This window comes from Caretta caretta, chromosome 10 (assembly GCF_965140235.1).
Source record: "Caretta caretta isolate rCarCar2 chromosome 10, rCarCar1.hap1, whole genome shotgun sequence".
Taxonomy (NCBI): domain Eukaryota; kingdom Metazoa; phylum Chordata; order Testudines; family Cheloniidae; genus Caretta; species Caretta caretta.
Genome location: NC_134215.1, coordinates 31526574 through 31544583, shown reverse-complemented (window position 1 = coordinate 31544583; position 18010 = coordinate 31526574). Strand labels below are relative to the sequence as shown.

The 18010-nt window shown below is 42.6% G+C and overlaps 1 protein-coding gene across 4 annotated transcripts in view; it reads right to left on the bottom strand.

Annotated features, from left to right (window-relative positions):
• GTF3C1 (general transcription factor IIIC subunit 1) overlaps window positions 1-18010 on the bottom strand; it is an 83945-nt gene that overhangs the window by 7934 nt on the left and 58001 nt on the right. For 3 of the 4 annotated variants that reach the window (XM_048865740.2, XM_048865741.2, XM_048865744.2), the window contains 9 exons: window positions 14600-14681; window positions 11505-11617; window positions 10094-10156; window positions 8143-8236; window positions 5601-5773; window positions 4806-5090; window positions 3306-3559; window positions 1209-1495; window positions 29-707 (listed from right to left, as the gene is read on the bottom strand). In XM_048865740.2, the coding sequence (XP_048721697.1) occupies window positions 29-707; window positions 1209-1495; window positions 3306-3559; window positions 4806-5090; window positions 5601-5773; window positions 8143-8236; window positions 10094-10156; window positions 11505-11617; window positions 14600-14681 (2030 nt within the window). The remainder of the gene's footprint in view (window positions 1-28; window positions 708-1208; window positions 1496-3305; window positions 3560-4805; window positions 5091-5600; window positions 5774-8142; window positions 8237-10093; window positions 10157-11504; window positions 11618-14599; window positions 14682-18010) is intronic. The other variant, XM_048865742.2, reaches the window with a different exon arrangement.

The following is an 18010-nucleotide window of genomic DNA, read 5'->3' as shown; positions in this document are numbered from 1 at the left end:
ATCCCATATGAATAAAACTCCTATGCACCTTTACAGACTTCAGAACTTTCCTGTGGGTGAGATGCATCATCAAGTGACATGTTCAAACCTGTATCTCTGGCTGTATGTTCAAAGCTAGGCATCTGCCTTTCTTCCTCATTAGCTGCAACACTATCATCTACTGCAGTCTCTTGTTCTTCAGAATTGGCTTTATCTTGCTCTTTATCTTTTTCAGTGACAGATTCTGGTCCGTGCACAGGGTGTTGCACATAGTGTCCTGTCTGCCCTCTGAAAGGACCCATTTCTTCATGTGCAGCTAACACCCCTTTCACCTGCGTGGGCTCAGTTAAACTTGCAATAGGGACTGCTTCAGTTGCTCCTTCTGAACAGCTCTTTATGTCCTGATGGACTTCGGTGCCATCTTGAAGCCCACCATGTTGAGTCTTGAATCTTTTCCTTGAGGGTCCTTCATCACTGTCAACAGGACTTAAGACTTTTCCAGGCTGTCCCTCCTCCCTTGAAGACTCCACCCCTTGCTTTGGCTCTGGCTGCTGAGAGTTCTGTTGCAAATCCAAATGAGTGACGGAGTTTTTGCCCTGCAGATCAGCACCACCACCTTTATTCTTCAGACACACTGAATACAACAGCCAGGGTTTGGCAAATGTCATTGCAACCAGTCGTACAGTGTTCCCTCCCACTTCTAACACCTGTTCCATCTTGAGGAGGTCCTGAAAAAGAAACAAGTTTTATCTTTAGGTAGCGCTGTGGAATACCAGTATGATGAAACATTCAAAACTTCCTGGAATTCCCATTATTGTAACCAGTTGCAAGAGTGCCTTGCCAAACTCTCAGTCCCTTTTCAACTCTCCTGTCCTATAGATTTAAAAAAGGGAATAGTTCCCTTGCTTAATCTCCTCTGAAACTACAGCAAAGATATTGAAATATTCCTGTGCACTTTAGAGACTGACCACGGTGCGCTGGGTGAGTGTAGTCACTCATCCAACTTTTTCATTTAGTGCCACCATATTTTCTGGTCTTCAGAAAGACAAAACACAGGATGTATGAGGTGAGATGACCATTGGTTGTTGATTGGGAATCTCATTACTAAATTTATCATGTAGAGGAAGTAATTCTGTTCCCATTTGTTTCATATGGATTATATGTCCTTCCTATTCAAAAAGAGTGCTATGGAGTTCACATATATATTGGTGACGGAGATGTAAACCAACCTGAATATACTGCTGTAAACACCTGGTGCATTCGGTGTCAGCTTCTTCATAGCAGTGGAACTGTTTGCCCAGCTCTGCCTTGTCAATCCCGAAGGAAGAGGATGCCTCAATGGCATTACGGATCTCTAGGACAGCAGACACATCTTTGGAGCTATACCCATAACACTCTGTACACTGGAGGACAAACTGATCTACATCATAAGTGGCTTCCTGGACTTTTAGCAGCCTGGTAAAAGCATCAGGGAGGCAGGAGATCCCTACAGCCATGTTATCAACCACAGAAGGAACTGCAAAGTAAACAGAATGAGTGTATTAGTCTTGATGAAGACAGAATCTTCCTGTACAATGTTACCATACATTGGATGACAGAAGGATCAAAAATCTTTCCAGGCTCCTCTGACAACTCTTGGAGCTATATTTTTAATTTAAGAGTCTATGTTCCACATTCACCACTGCAAATTCCCTTCTTCTATATGCCCCCCACACTTGTGTATGAAATGGGCTGCAGAAAAGGAACCATCAAGTTGGCTTACAAAGGCTCTAACCTCAAGCCAGTACGAAATATCAGCGAAGGGGAGACTGGACTCTTGCAGTCTCTCTCTCTCTAGCTCTGGGTCACTTAGGAAATCCTGTAAATGAACAGATTTAAGAGTGTTCTGCTACGTCTTTAGAGAAGGTCAGTAAAATCACAACTGGAGAGCCTGAGGCAAAAAGACAGACTCTGGAGAAGCGACTCCTTTGGTAGAAATGAGTGACAGATGCCGATGCAGAGTAGAAAGCTATTGGCCAAGTCGGATAAAGAACATGGAACAGAAGATTACACCACCATGAAGACACCAGAAAAACTGGGTATAGAGACGGTGTACATCTCTGAGTGGTTTTTGCCTTAATGAGAAGCTCTGTATCAGTTAGCTCCAAACTAACATTCTTTTCAAAAGTGACTTTTCTGGTCCAGGATGCTGGGGGCGGGGGAAGGACAGATATGACACCATTCTTAGTTGATTCTTTGCTCCCACCTTCCTTTTTCTGGTGTTTACAGACAGCCTTTACACTTTGCCCTGTGGGGCACTATGATGTAACACCTGCTCTCCTTTGTTGGCCGAAGTCAGGTGTCCAAGAGGAACGGCAAAGTACTGCAATGAGCTGGCAACCTGACTGACCCATACAGAGATTGTATGGTAACAGGACTTCAGGAACCGGGGTTTTCAGATTCCTGTTGTGACAGATGTGAATAGCATAGGCAGGGACAGCAGCGGGCCTTCCATTACAAACCAAGAAATCCTTCCTGGATACATCTGTCTTGAGCAAAGACCACCACCACCACCACTCTTGTGGTTAAGGCACTGGACCAGCACTCTGGCAGAGCTGAGAACTGAATCCAGATTCCCTGACTCCCTGTGCGACTGTGGGAAAAACTGCACACTCTGCTTCAGTTCCCTGTCGGTAAAATGGAGATAAATATTCCCTTTCTCCCACTCTTTGTCTGTCTTCCCTATTCAGGTGGTCTCCTGTTCGGTGTTTGTGCAGCACTGAGAACAAGGGGCCCTGATCTTGGATGCAGCTTTTAGAACCCAGAGTTCTGAATATTATTAACATTTATATTGCAGCAGTGTCTAAAGACCACAGCCAGATCAGGCGCCATTGTGTTAGGTACTGTATAAAATACAAAATAAGCAAGAGTCCCTGCCCCAAAGAGCTTTTCAAGGAGATTGGCTCAGTCTCCTTACAGAAGAGGAAACTTGGAGGTAACAGAAAAGCGGTTTTAAAATTAGAAAAGGGACTGATAGTTTCACCAAGTAGCAGGCATGTTTGGATTAATGACCGCCCACAAAGTGGGATGCACATAAGGAGCTAAGTTACCAAGAAAGCTGATCAAAGCAAGCTGCATTAATAAAACCACGTTAGAGTCAGAAGAATGAAACAGCCCAATAAGTAGTATGAGAATACAGGAAGAATCAGATATTTGGTACGTATGAAAGAAGATGATCCTGCTAGGAGACTGCATTAAAACACTGCCTCCATTCCCCTGAGTTTGCAAACGCAGAATGACATCCATTCCAATTTGTTTTACTTGTTTACACATATACAGAAACTAACCTGAGGTACTGAGCCTCCCTGGCATTGGGGCACATCTCAGCTTGACTTTCACTTGGCAAGAATTAACCACGATATTGTCGTTGGGGTTCAGATTGCGTGTGCTGACAATTCCTGGAGCATAGTAGCCTCTCATGAGTAAGTAATTGGTATGAGATGCTTGACGAGCTTTTATCTCTATTCTCCGTTTGTTTCCAGAGCTCTCATCCAAGTCATCATCTTCATCATAGTCATCCTCAAGACCATCTTTTCCCAAACTGCAGGAAATGTACTGTTAATCTTTTGCCACTTTCTTCCAAAAAAAAGAGAGACTTTTTTCCAATAGTTTATTTCATTTAAGCTAAATCAATTAAAAGGATTGATAATGATGAACACACAACACTACAGTAATGCAACATTCCAACTATGATTTTAACCACAATCAGGAAATTCAGAAATGAGGTTGCTGACCCAGTCAAATATATGTACTGCAATAAGGTCTTTCATTACATAACCACATAACACCAAGAAAGATCACATTCTGCTCCACACTCCAACATGTTAGTCATTCTCAAAATACAGCCCACAGAGGACTGCTTTTCTGTAGAGCTGTTCATAGTAGTCTGCTGAATGAAATGCTTAGAACCAGACAGTAAAAAAGGAACTGCAAGAAAGCTTGGAAGAGGGAACTCCCCTTTCTGTGAATTTTTAATCTGTAAATTCTTTAAAAACAATCCCAATGCATCAGCTCCCACTACTGAACAGTCAGGCTACATGGTCATTTCATCAGCTACATTATGGAGCTTTGAGAGGCCTCCTCCCATAGAGGGCTAGATCTGTATCTGGTTTCCATTGTGTTCATCACTCCCTAGTTCCTTCACAGTATGTCTTTGTATCCCATGTTCAAGGTATTTGATTATATTCCTGGATTATTGCTGTATATTAATGATTTGATTAGCAACACTTAATGGCAGATCTCTCCTTTCCATCACCTGCCTGGTCTTCTCAGAACAGTGAGGTGACAACGGGCATTACTTCTTAGGTGTCCCATCATTTGGAGCCATAGCAAGTGCACAGGGTAAATATCATGCAGGCAATTTCTTTCCCACAAATCATAACATGAGTCCAGCAGAGCTGAAACCCACATAGAAAACATAACAAAAACACCAATTCATAGTAATACCCTGAAATGGTTAGGTTGGTACAATGGCGATGAGCATGTGCAATTGACACAGCTAGGCTATGCTGCCCTGATTATCTCTGAAAACAGTGATGAAGTCTTTGGCAATTCTATCTTCACCATAGATATGTTCTTTCAGAATAATGAGGAAGTTAACACATGCCAATGCTCAGATGAAAGACTAACAAGTGCTGTTAAATCTTCAGGATGGTCCCTGAAAACATCCAAGATTGCCATTGGAAAGCATGTGCTGAAACGCAGAGCAGAATATTCCCATGTCTGTTGTCAATTTCATTCAGCAAGTTATACACAGCCCTTATTTGGATAAGAGCATTAGTGTTTACCTTTTGATGACTTCATTCTCCACCATAGTGCTGTCCACCACGATTATTTGGTCTGGGATCCTCACATCCACAGAAATAAGGCCCAGGGAGAACAGGGAAAGAATTGCTACACAATGACCTCCGGGGCCATCCATAGGAAAAGCTAGCATGCCTGCTGAATCTTTGGCTTCTTGATCCTTGAATGAAAAGCTATCTGGTTCGTCTGATTTTCCAGCTTCCTTGAGCTTCTCTAGGAACTGGAAGGATTCTGTACAAACTGTACTAGGAAACCGCCATGTGAAGACTCTGGACACAAAAACATTTGAATGAAGATATACAGGATTTGTACTACTGGGCAGAAATCCCAAAAAACTGCAAAAAATCCCAAAAGGAAATGCAACAGTCTATGTTCCAGGCTGTAGCAAAGCATCCCAGTGCAAAGAAAAACCCTCCATTTTCCTAACAGCTGTTATGCTATCCTCTCCTCAGTGCAGTTTCCAGCATAAGGGGCGTGGCTGGGAGAAAACAGGCTTGGTTCCCTACAATTCTCTGATGATCCCCCAGCTGCCATTTCAGCTATTCTAACCTAGCCTGGGGACTAGCTGAAGCCGCACATTTAAACCACCTTTACACCCTTAACTCCTGCTGTGTGCTCTTTAGCCATAACAGAGAATCTGGTCCCTACCTTCTAGTTCCTCATTGTTTCTATTCCTTGTTAAGTAACAGAGTTATATATTTTATCCTCTATTCAAAGCATGTTTGGAGACATTACTGTGTTAGCTCTATACAGTACAGCAGACTTTGCTGGACATTTACCTGTAGTAGCTTTGTGATAGTTGATATGACATAGGCACAAAGGGCAAAGCCCGGCTTTTCTTTGGACCCAGGGTATGGTTAACCCGACGGCGATTGACCAAACTTCTCTTCTGACATTCTAGGAAAGCCTTCACAAGAATGTCATCCTTGTACTCACGGTACAGCCGAAAAGTCTGCAACACACACCGTTTAAATGCCAGATTAACAGCAGGGATACATTAATAAAATCCACATATTGCAGCCCAAACCACAAACTCTTCAGCTCTGTAGAGCAAAGTTACATCCAAATCAGAACAGTGACTCAAGGCAAGACAGACAGAGAGCAAAGTCATCCCTGTATGTCCAGATCCTATTGTGGGGGGAAGCACTATAAATATGATAGCCATTACTGAGATACTGGAGTGAGCTTTATGGGTAGTCTCAGGTACTGACCTCATAAGTACTTAGCATTAGCTCTCTATTCTGTTGTGGTTTTTTCCAGAGACTGAGTCACGATCACGTACAACAAAATATTTTATGACATATGCTATTTATAGAGAAATTTATACCCAAATATAACAAAGTTTCACTTGTTTGCTCAAGAGGCAAAACAAATTCCATTCAATTTACGTGGCGGTTTGCTTGCATGCAGATCCTGGTAAGAACTAGGAAACCATTTATTTGGAATCAACAGCCCTTGTAATCAAGTCTGTATGAGTTGTTTATAAATTGTCAGTTACATTTTCAATATGAAACCACAAATCAGAACTTACAGTTGAACGTAAGCTTAAAGGACATATATATATGTTTATATTACATTTACAGGGTTTCCTAGGAACCAAAACCAGTAAATTCCAGTGATGTGCACCAAATTCTATAGAACTTCGTAAACAGAGTGCCTGTCTGATATTTCAAAGGTAAGTATTGAGATCAGCTGCTGTTATGATTGCACATTTAAAATTCTTCATCTATTTTTCTCATTAAAAGGATCACAACACTTTCAATGCACTTCAAATGTGTGCATAATTATCTATGTGGAAGTACGCCATGACAGACACAATCCCATGTAATATCTTTGGGAATCTCATTTTATTAAATTTATGACTGGTTTACGTATGATTGTGTTCTTCTCCATGGAGGAGGGTTACCACAGTTCCTACAGGAACTAAAAACAGTGGGAGGTGATTAAAGTGAATCACTGAGACTAAACAACTCTAGAGAGGTACCACCACCTAGGAATGCTTGCATATACTGCTTCAAGATGGCTTTTAGGCAGTCTGGCTTGCTGGGGATATAACAGCGTAAGGCAGCCTTATACCTTCCAATCAGAAGGGACTGGGACGAGGGTCCCTACCCAAAGACAGGTGATGGTAGGAGACTTGAGATCTGATTGGGAACTCCTGGAGTGGATCACAGGGGAGGGGAGGAGGAAGGGGAATACAGGTGTAGTTACGCTGAAACAATTTCAAAGGTAAATACTGAGATCAGCTCTTGTTAGGATTCCAAATTTTAAAAAATCTTTATCTATTTTTCTCATCATTAAAAGGATCACAGCATTTGCACTATTCAATGATCTTTGTGGAATTATTTATGTAGAAGTACACATCCTGCAAGTTGAGAGCCATGAACCAGTCTTGAGCTTGGAGTGATGGACTGATGGAGGGAAGTATTACCATTCTGAACCTGAGACATGTACATATTTGTTCAGTCTGCTCAAGTCTAAGATAGAAGAAAGAGGGTTTTCGTTCTTCGGAATGAGGAAATACTGACAGTAGAAGCCGCTACCCCTATACTCTGGAGGAACCTCCTCTACAGCTCCTACAGGAAGCAATGAGACCACACTGCTGATTGTAATAGGCTCTTATGAGAAAGGTCCCTGAGGAGGGATGGGCACACCATGGACAATGATCTCTAAAATCCATCTGTTGGCTGTCATGGCAGACAACATGCAGTTGAATGGATGAGGTGGATTCCGAAAGTTATGTTTTCTCTAGACTGGGTTTGATGCAGATCTCAACCATCTTATCAAATCTACATACGTATCAAAGCAGCAGTGTGCATTGCCAGGGAAGAGGAAGGTTGGTGCCTCACGTTGTATGGCGCATGCCTTTTGGCACGCTATTTCATCTGCCTGGGGCATTAAGATGGTGTGTGCTGTCTCAGCTGGGGATGGTACAGCTTGCAGTACGAAGGAGAGGTGTAAGTCCCCAGAGAGTACAGGAAGCACTGGAGTCATTCAGTGAGCGCGGAGTGTTGTCCATCCTCTTGATGAAAAGCTCTGTGCCCTCAAAGAACAAGTCCTCTATCATGGCCATGGGCTTTAACAGGGAACTGAGGGAGTGTTACAGCTGCCCTGCCCTTTATGCCCTTATGTGGGAGCATGAGGTAGTACAGGACACACGTGGGCCCCACTGGACACTGCTAGTCACAAAGATCAGGTTGTGTGTGCATGAGGCGCACGCACACTTACAGTGGAATCCACTCTGACAAACTTGAAGAACTTTGTTATTTCCATCACAATGTGTTGCAGAAAAAGTGAAACAAAACCAAAATCATACGGTACCTGAAATGACTGGCAGGACTTCATTTGATTATCTGAGAGTGCCAAAGTACTCTGAATCAGGTTCTGGAGCACTAGGAAGTGAATATCATAGATACTGAAAGAAAACAATCGCATTACTTTATTCAAGGCATTCTGAGCATGAAGCACCCAATCACTAAACTAATGCAGTAATATTTAAATGGAGTGTTTGCCTGTAATGTTTGCATATGCGTGCACACACACAGTTAGTCAATGTTGCTACATCTGAATTCCTAACGAAATGGGGACATTTCCCCTACGTGCTACACTTGGCTTTTTCAAGAACTTTATACCACTCCAGGATAGTTGGATCATAGCTCCTCCCAATCAGTCAATGGAGACAGAACTCTTAGGGTTTTTGATGACATCACACACCCACATAGAAGGATCTAGCTCTCTCCCAGCCTTCACTTGGCTTCTTCAGAAGCCTTACTTTAACAAACATAACACTTCCGTAAGCTTTTAAAATGACTCTCAATAAACACTGGGTACCAACATTCTCAGAGGGTCTGGACTGTTATAGATCTTGAAGGAGAATTAGCAGATAAAGAAAACTTCCCCTTCTCTCCTCTATACGTGTTCAGAAGCTTGGGACCTTCCAAGGCCGTTTACAGTCTAACAATACAGATGGAATTAGTACCTGACTGCTGTCTATAATACCCTTCTGCCAAAGGCCACAGCTGCAGAAGTAGTCACTCCTCATCTATAGTGTTTTACAAACAAGAGGGACTGTAATACTACTTATGACTCCATTCCTTAGACTAGGTGGAGAAGATTAATTTGGAGAATAGACCCGTGACTAATTAGATGAATTTAAGAAACAGAGATGTAAGATGAATACCCAGAAAAGGCTTCCTGAGAATGAAGTGGGCCAGGCAGGAACTGTCTCCCCCTGCTTGGCAGCCAGAAAACTAAACTGGACAAAACTCTGGTAAGTGTACAACAGGGGAAATTCTGCTGTGGCAGGGAGATGGGGTGGTCTGATACCATGTCACGAGCACACTTATAAACACCTCAAGTCATTGTGGAAGCTTAAGCTGGCAAAGTTGGCAGTAGGCGCACATCACACCTGTGCTCCATGATCTGCACTGGCTGCCCACTGATTTCTGGATAGAATTTAAGTTGTTGGTTTTGACCAACAAAGCCCTAAATGGCCTGGAACCCTACTTATTTGATAGGTTGCCTTTCTCCCCATGACATACTGCTGCAGCTATAATCCGTGATGGTACTTCAGTTGGATTTCCATAGATCAGGGTTTCTCAAACTTCATTGCACCGTGACCCCCTTCTGACAACAAAAATTATTACATGACCCCAGGAGGGGGGACTGAGCTTGCTGAAGCCCTGGTGCCCCGTGTGTGGTGGTGGTGGTGGGGGGAGGCGAAGCCAAAGCCTGAGCCCCACTGCCCAGGGCTGAAGCTGTTGGGCTTCAGCATCAGTCCTAGCCAGTGGGACTCGGGCTTTGGCCCCAGACCCCAACCAGTCTAAGCTAGCCCTGGTGACCCCATTAAAATGGGGTCCCAACCCACAGTTTGAGAACTGCTGCCATAGATTTTAAAGAGAGAGGGAGCGGATGGTAGACTGATCTCTGTGTGAGGCACTCAGCTTTGGAACCAGCTTGCCTCTTGGTCTGAAACAGCTTGGACCTGACTGAGTTGCAGGGCATGCTGCGAATCCATCTGTTTACTAAAGCTTTTGGAGAGGAAGGCGTTGATGGGGAGTTGGTGAAAGTCTTTGTTGGCTGTTAGTTTTAGAATCCTCTCTGTAGCCTATGTCAACAGTGCCTATAGCTTTAACACAAGCAACTTTCTATTAGTATTTTCTCCACCCTTCTCCAATAACCAGTGAAAAGAAAAGACTATCCGTCTCATTTTCACTGAGAGCCCACAATAACTCAGGAGCTCTAATGGGAAAGGCCTCTAACTCCCCCTCACCTGTTGAGAGCATCCTGTTTGATGCTTTGATTTGCTTCATCTCCAATGGCCAAAACTCTGAACCTGGTTAAGAGAGAGTAAAAAGGAAACATTTAAACACAGAAAATAGTATGCCCTGTATCACAGACAGAGCCCCTGATTTTATATTAACCCTTGAAACGCTGAAGGCTGATATTTATCATTGTTAATCTTGACACAACCTGCAAAAACAATGTTGGGGAACCACCTGTCCTGGCAGACCTCAGCAGAGCCACAGAGATGAATTCCCCGGTCTCCAAGAAGCTGTTTGTCCACATCCAGACTGAAGCACATAGGGAGGAAGCAGCATGGAGCCACTGTCTATGCTGTGGATACAAAATACTTCTGTCTACAGGGCTGGTGTGTGGGAAGAGAGAGAATTTTTGTATTAGAGAGGGATGGCATCTGCTCTTATCATCCCCTAATGTGAAGGAGTGGAAAGGACTTACATGTTATTGGGTGATAGAATGTCTAGTTCTCAGTCCCAGTGTTTTCTGCAGATGTGCAGCTCCTCTCAAAGTCAGGGAAGTTAATGAGGTGACTAACTTTGGGACACCAAAAGAATAAGGCCAAAATTTTCATGCTTGGCTACCTAAATTCCCCATCTGTAGATGGGTACACTGATACTTACCCTTCCTTGTAAAGTGCTTTGCAATCTACAGATGACAAGCAACAAGGGGGGAGGGATAGCTCAGTGGTTTGAGCATTGGCCTGCTAAACCCAGGGTTGTGAGTTCAATCCTTGAGGGGGCCGTTTAGGGATCTGGGGCAAAAATTGGGGATTGGTCCTGCTTTGAGCAGGGGGTTGGACTAGATGACCTCCTGAGGTCCCTTCCAACCCTGATAGTCTATGATTCTATGACAAGTACCATATAAGTGCTAAGTATTACTATTACAGCAACTAGGGATGTGATGTGTCCACTCTTTTAGGAATCAACATTAATACTTCATTTTTATTATTTAATGGAGACACCAACTACAAATCCCAATGTAAAATCATGCCACCTAATTTGTGCAAAACAGTGAGTGGTTTGTGACAGTTATCTATTACAGTGGCACAGGGCACATCTAAGTACTCAAAATATTTTTTCTAATAGAAAAGTTAAAGACATGATTGACATTAATGAAAACTATAATAAAAATTTTCAATATAAAATGCAATTAATAAAAACAATATTTAATATCTGGTGTGTAGATGAGAGTAATTAAAAATGTAGAATCGTTATTTCAGAACAAATTTAATGAACAACTTTTCTTTGAAAACCAAACTGAAAATTTTTTTATACCATGATTCCAGGTGCTCTCAAAAAGTCTGAAATTCTTGACAGCAGATTCTCTATCTAGTTCTGATCTCACCTTTGCATATGACGTTGAGAACATCTTAAGTAAAATACCTGCAATACAGCTCCTGCAGTGTATCTGGAATTTCGAGTTTGGGATTCCCTAGGGTTGAACTGAATTTCTCTTTAAGTCTCTCCACAAATTCTTTAAACTCTTTTGCACACACCTTTCAAAACAAGAGATTGAAATATTAAACACTTAGCAGGTATGTTTCCTACAGTGCAAAAGGGCAGTAGGACCTCCCTATTTCACATTCATAACTGGAAGACCTATTGCAAATGGCTACAGTTTTTGAATTAGCAAGTAGGAGAAGCAGCACAGTAAATAAGCCAAGATAATGTGTCATGAAATGTACTCTGTACCTTCATTTATTTAACAAATGCTGTTTCATAGTTTTGAGTAACTAAATAACATATGAAGTATCCTATCGACAGTATATTCTATAAAAACAATGATATCTCATTACCAGTGTGACAGCTTTCTCAGAAGAGCCTTGATTTAAATCTCATCTGATTGGAGATTTTTCTGTATACCAGCCCTGCTGCGCAGATTATCAGACTGTGAATTTGTGAGGTTCCACTATTTGTCTCATCAAACAAATCAAGTCTAGCTTCTAAAAGCATTGCTGGAAAGAGACCTAGTATATTGCAGGGGATGGCTGGACCAGATATCTCATTGGGAATATTCCATTTGGTTCCAGAGAAAGAAAGACAAACAGGGACACAGCAGGAAGAGAAATGGAAGAAAGAGGGAAACAAAACAGTAACAGCTGGAGTCAAAGAAAGGTGAAAACGACAGGGATTAGACAACCCCCCCCCCCCCTTCTCTTTGTTATAAAGGTTGACACTAGAAACTAGATGCAGGAAGATACCCAGCTCAATTTGCTGAAAAAGGAAGATTTCCTTTGCAGTTTTTCCCTGAAGGTTTTTCTACTCCTTAACTTCTACTTTGTTTTCTCTTTCCTGTGCTTTCTCTGAACAAAGCAAGGGAGGAAGTGGAAGCGCAAGAAAGATGGTATTCTCTTCTAAAGGCTGAGACTGCACTCTGGTGGCACAGTCAGGCCAGCGAGGCTTTTAGGTTATGAGTCACAGCATACACTTGGAGCAGAAGCATCAGAAAACCCGCTCCATTCTCTTCAGCATGCAGGTAACAAGATGGGTAGCTCACAACCAGGAGCAGCCTAGCAGCAGGGCACTCTGGTTACTTTAGATGCTGGCTGCCCAAAACCACGTTCCAATTAGCAAATCAGGCCTTTTGGTGATGTCAGGTCAGGATGAATTATGTGGATGACATTGCCAACGTCTTATTTACATCTACAGGAGCTATAATTCCAGCATGCTGGGGAACGGGGGGCAGAGGCAGGCTAAATTATTATGCTGGGAAGCCGAGAAAGAGGAGATTTTGATTAAGTAAATACTACAGGCAGCAGGTGCAGAGTGCTTCACCAATGACCCACTCCTCCAGCCCAGCTTCTGTGCTTTGCAGGCTGCTCCAAAACTTCTCAAGGTCCTGGTCTGAGCCTGGGAATAGCTCCCATGTCAACTAGATAAAAAGAAGTTCAGCGGCCTCTGCAATGCTTCTAAGGGTCTCACCCAGGCTGGAGGAGAAAGATGGCGTCTTGAGGAGAGCTACTGGCTGAATTTCACATAGAAATACCCTGGCCATGGCCCTCAGTGCTGCAGAGGGGGGCTGGGTTGCCTTTTTTGTTAATCAAGTAAATTCACGTCCAGCACTGCACCCATCCTACATCATCCCAGCTCTCAGTATCTCCCCACCAATCTCTAGCTGAGCATCAGAACACGGTCACCACTGCCAGCCTTGTAAGGAGATTGTCTCATGCTTCTTGTTTGCCTACCACCACCCCAGGCCTCCTTCCAGGATTTCCTGCTGTCGGCTTCCAGCTAGTTCCTTGGACACCTGGTTTTGTCTCATGCCAGACCATGTTGCCTCCCTCCTGACTTCTAGCCAGAATATTCAGACAGTAAGTATATCAGGAGAGGCAGGAGACACCAGAAACGCAAGACAGAGAAAGAGAGAGGCAGAACAGTCTTGGGGAGAGCTGATCCCAACCATGCTACAGCTTTAGGAAACTATTCCTCATCTCTCGGCCTGCAACACCTATTAGCCTTACTCTACAACCTTTAGGAATCAGCTGGTCACCACACCAGCAGCTCCATAGCTAAGGGTGAAAACAGCCTAGCCACTTGCAAAGCACAGCAGCTGGGCTTGGTGTGGCTGGTCCATGAAGAGAAAAAAAACAAAGAGGCAATTGTTGTTTTAGCCATGTTCACCTCCCACTCTGTACTGTAGGGGTTCCACTGGGAGCTAATCCTCTGATAAACAAAACGGAATGGCTAGATAATAGAAGAGCTAGTTGGGAATTTCCAACAAAACATTTTTTTCTATAATCAAATGCCAACTAGTCAAAACCCAAACTGCAGAACAGGCTGGTTTCAACATATCTCGTGATTTGAAACAAATTTTGAAAAGTTTTGAACTAGTCAAAAAGTCTCATTTGGACATTTTCAAAATGAAAAGTTTCATTTTTTGATTCAAAATGACTGTTTAAAAATGTTAATTTATTCTGCACAAGGTAACAAAGGGGATGAAATCAACACACAAATGCTTTGATTGGCTCAATCAGATCTTTTTTTTTGAGTATCAATTTGCAAAAAGAAAAAAAAAGTCTGAAATTGACTTTTTATCTCAATTTGGGAAAAATTTCAAAATTTAAAAAAATTATCACGGGATGGGTAAACTGTTTCCCACATAGCTCTACATAACCAGTAACAAGACTGGTGGGGAAGATTTGGGGCAATTGACACCAAATGGATAATCTGTGGAAGCACAAATTGGCCTAAGAAAAACTAGCTTTGAGGATAGCTTGGCGGTACAGATCTGTATGCTAGGCAACCAAAGGTTAAAGCAGGCTCTGTTGCTGCAAAGCGGTGCTGCTTTCTTGCTATTTGGAGGCTAACCATGTCTGTCTAACTCCCAGAATAGCAGTGATTTGGAGCATGAGTCTGTTTTTAGGAGGTTGACAGCACAAAGGGAAGAGACAAGAGGTGAATCATAGGAATCCAAATACAATTCCATGGAAATGTTATGTTAACCACTCTGTCTCCCTTTAGAATACCTCTCCTCCTACCTGTGGGTCTTGGTAGTTATTTTCCCTCTTCATGAAATCCTCAATAAGAGCTTTATCTTGGTAAACTTCAGCAAGGCAAACTCTGCAACAAATAAGTGTAAAAGTGTTCACAATTCAGCATGGGTCACAATTCACAACTCAATGGGTCAGAAAACACGCACACAACTGCTCATTTGGTTTGCCATTTCTATGCACCCTGGAGTACCGTAGCAATGCTGCTGGCTGAGAAAGTGTGTCTACTGGATCACACACATGCCATTGTCTTCAGTGCAACTAACTCCAACTACCATATCTTCATTTAAGACCTAAGTTCACTTTTGAAGGAGAAGCTTCTCCATAGTGTGAGCATGCTACCATATAAGAATAAGGGAACTGGTATAACAGAGTCTCATCACCTCATCATCTCTTGGGAAAGAAAAGGGAGAGAAAAGTAGATCTCTGTCTGGATGGAAGAGGAGATGGAGTCTGAAATGATGCATATCTCTAGAAGTCAAGTTGTAGCTGTGTCAGTCCCAGGATATTAGAGAGACAAGGTGGGTGAGGTAATATCTTTAATTGGACCAATGCCTGGTGGTGAGAGAGACAAGCTTTTACGCTTACACACAGCTCTTCTTCGGGGCTGGGAAACATACTCGGAGTGTCACAGCTAAATACAAGGTGGAACAGAGCGTTTAGCATAAGTAGTTAACGGATCTGGAGAAGAGCTCTGAGTAAGCTCGAAAGCTTGTCTCTCTCACCAACAGAAGTTGCTCCAATTACAGATATTACCTCACCCACCTTGTCTCTCTAGCAGTCTAGTTCATCTGAGACTTAGGACATCCAGGAAACACGCCTTCTAGAGAAGTAGGTAGTTATGAATAAATTACGTTTTCTTGTGATATTTCATTATTTTAGCAGAGCAAATTTGTCCTACTGGCACGTCCCTGCATCTCAGTGACAATTAGTTTCAAAAGATCCTGAAGTGCAATCAATAATTCCCTAGAATGCAGGTCAACTGGACTAGCTGATCTGTACATGTTAAAAGTTCTCCAGCCAGTCCTATATCTGAACTTCAACAAAAGTTACATCTCATGGGTCTGTCTTCCTTGTTAATACTTTCTATTTGCTAGCTGAAGACAAATGTCAGAGTTCAGAACCTCAGCCATTTTTCAGTCATTAATTATTGACTTATTTAGTAACAGAACTACTTTCATTTCCTTTGATATTTTCATAAAAGCCTTTAAAATAAGTTTTTTTTTATTTTTCAGAAACAAGAATGAAAGTCAAACGGAAGATGTTGGAGAGACAATTCAGTGTAATTATAAGAATACCACACATGTATACTTATTACTATGCATAACTGATCTGCTGTTACACACCAATAGAAGCAGCAGAAGAGGAAAAAGGGAACAGATTTTATCAACAGTTAGATAGCACTGTAGATGAGATCTCTGATCATGATAAGATTTTGATAATGGGAGATATGAATGCAGAGGTTGGTAGCAGACATGGTACACAAATGAATAATGTTGGACTACGCAGCATTGGGACAGCAAATGACAATGCCTAAAGGTTAAGAACTTGCTGTGAGATGCTCACAAGGTTACATGGAGTTCATCAGATGGTCAAATCAAAAACCAGATTAATCACATCACCACCAGTAAAAGGCACAGACAGTCACTGATGGATGTTAGAGTTTATAGAAGTGCCAAGTGTGGCAGTGATCATGAACTACTAATGGGAAAGATTAAGATTAAGTTAAAGTCCAAGAAAGAGATGGGTGCAATTGGAGCTAAATTTGATTTTAATAAGTTAAAGGATAGCTCTGTGAGGGAGGCATAGAAAGTGACTCTTGGAGGGCATTTCGGGTCATTAATCTGTGATGATGAAGAAGAAATCTCACTGCAGGCTGGATGGGAAATATTCAAGGAAGTAATAGAAAACAGTGGAGGAAGTTCATGGGAAGTTATTGTACTATTGGCAGATGTGTGAATTAATTAATTTCCTCTTTGCTACCTTGAAACATTGGCGTAGGCGACTTGGAATAAATGCCAAGACGACAAAGTGGTTGTATCTTGGAAAAGGGACAACAGATAGTGTCGACATGCAGTGGTGGTGAAATCATAGCAAAAGGTAAATCTTAAGCGTACCTAGGAAGCTTGGTCAGTGCCAATGGTTCCATCAAGGATGAAGTTAAAATGATGTTGTTTTAGCTACATGTGCTGCACAGAAATTGATTAAATTATGGGCTGATAAAAACGTTAAATTTGGAACCAGACTGAAAATTTAGCAAACCAGTGTACAAACAAAATTACTCTATGGTCTGGAAGCAGCTGCATTAAAGACAGAAGGCGGGAGGCAATAGAGATGAGAGCATGCTGAAAGATGGAAGCTGTAAAGTGGAATGCTTTTAAGACAAATGAAGTGAGAAGGAAAGCAGAGCGGGAAATCCAGGTACAGGACTGCGTGCAGTTGAAAAGATTACAATGGTAAGGACACTGGAGAAGACAGACAGATGATACAGTGCCAAAGAAAATAATGCAAAAACAACAAAGGCCAGTCTGACATAGAGACTGACCATCGACTAGATGGAGGGACACGGCACGCAGGGACATGGCCAGGCTGGCCTTCATGGAGGAATAAACCAGGGATAGGAATGAATGGTGATGCTGTACTGCTCCTGGTGTCTGCAAAGATGCTCGGAGATGAAAAGATGATACTTATTCTAGGCAGAGCAGGTCGTGTCACCTATTAAAATGACCTGATTTCCCGTCATAAGACCCTGTATACAGGTGCTTACAGGTTTGCCAAACTGCAAGCTCAAGCTGATTTTTTATTTTATTTTTTAAGTTTCAGTCACAACCGTTCACACGTTTCTGAATGAAGTGAGGGAAAAAAGTTTTGTTATGATAAAATTCTGGTTACCTTTAATTTGAGAAGCTCTAGAGGCTTTGGCACAGGGGACTTGAAATTCAGCAGGGAGTGGCCTCTGTGTCAGAGAGGTACCTTTTGCCATGACAGTGAAAATACACCCAAATTTGGCCAAGTTACAAGCCTCTGAAAAATCTCAGTTTGCACATGCTCAGTAGAAACTTGGGAGTTTCATGACAGTTTTTGGAAGAGTCCATCTGCACTGAGTATGCTCCAGCCTAGGGCTGAAGGGGCCAAGTAGGACTTTCCCTGCAATTGCTGGTTCTAGCTGCTATGGGGTCAGGGTGGGGAACCACAATTGAGGGCAGGGAAACTCTCCTGTGGTCTCAGTGCTCCCGTGGCTGGCACCCAGGCACGTGGAGAAGGAAGACACCTGACAGACACTAATGCAGAAGGGACAAAAGCCAGGGGGTTGGGGTGGGGAGGAGAGTGGGAGAAGGGAACAGGACAGGACAGGACCAAGGACTGGGATTGCCTGGGCAGGGGGATAGGAGCAGGCAG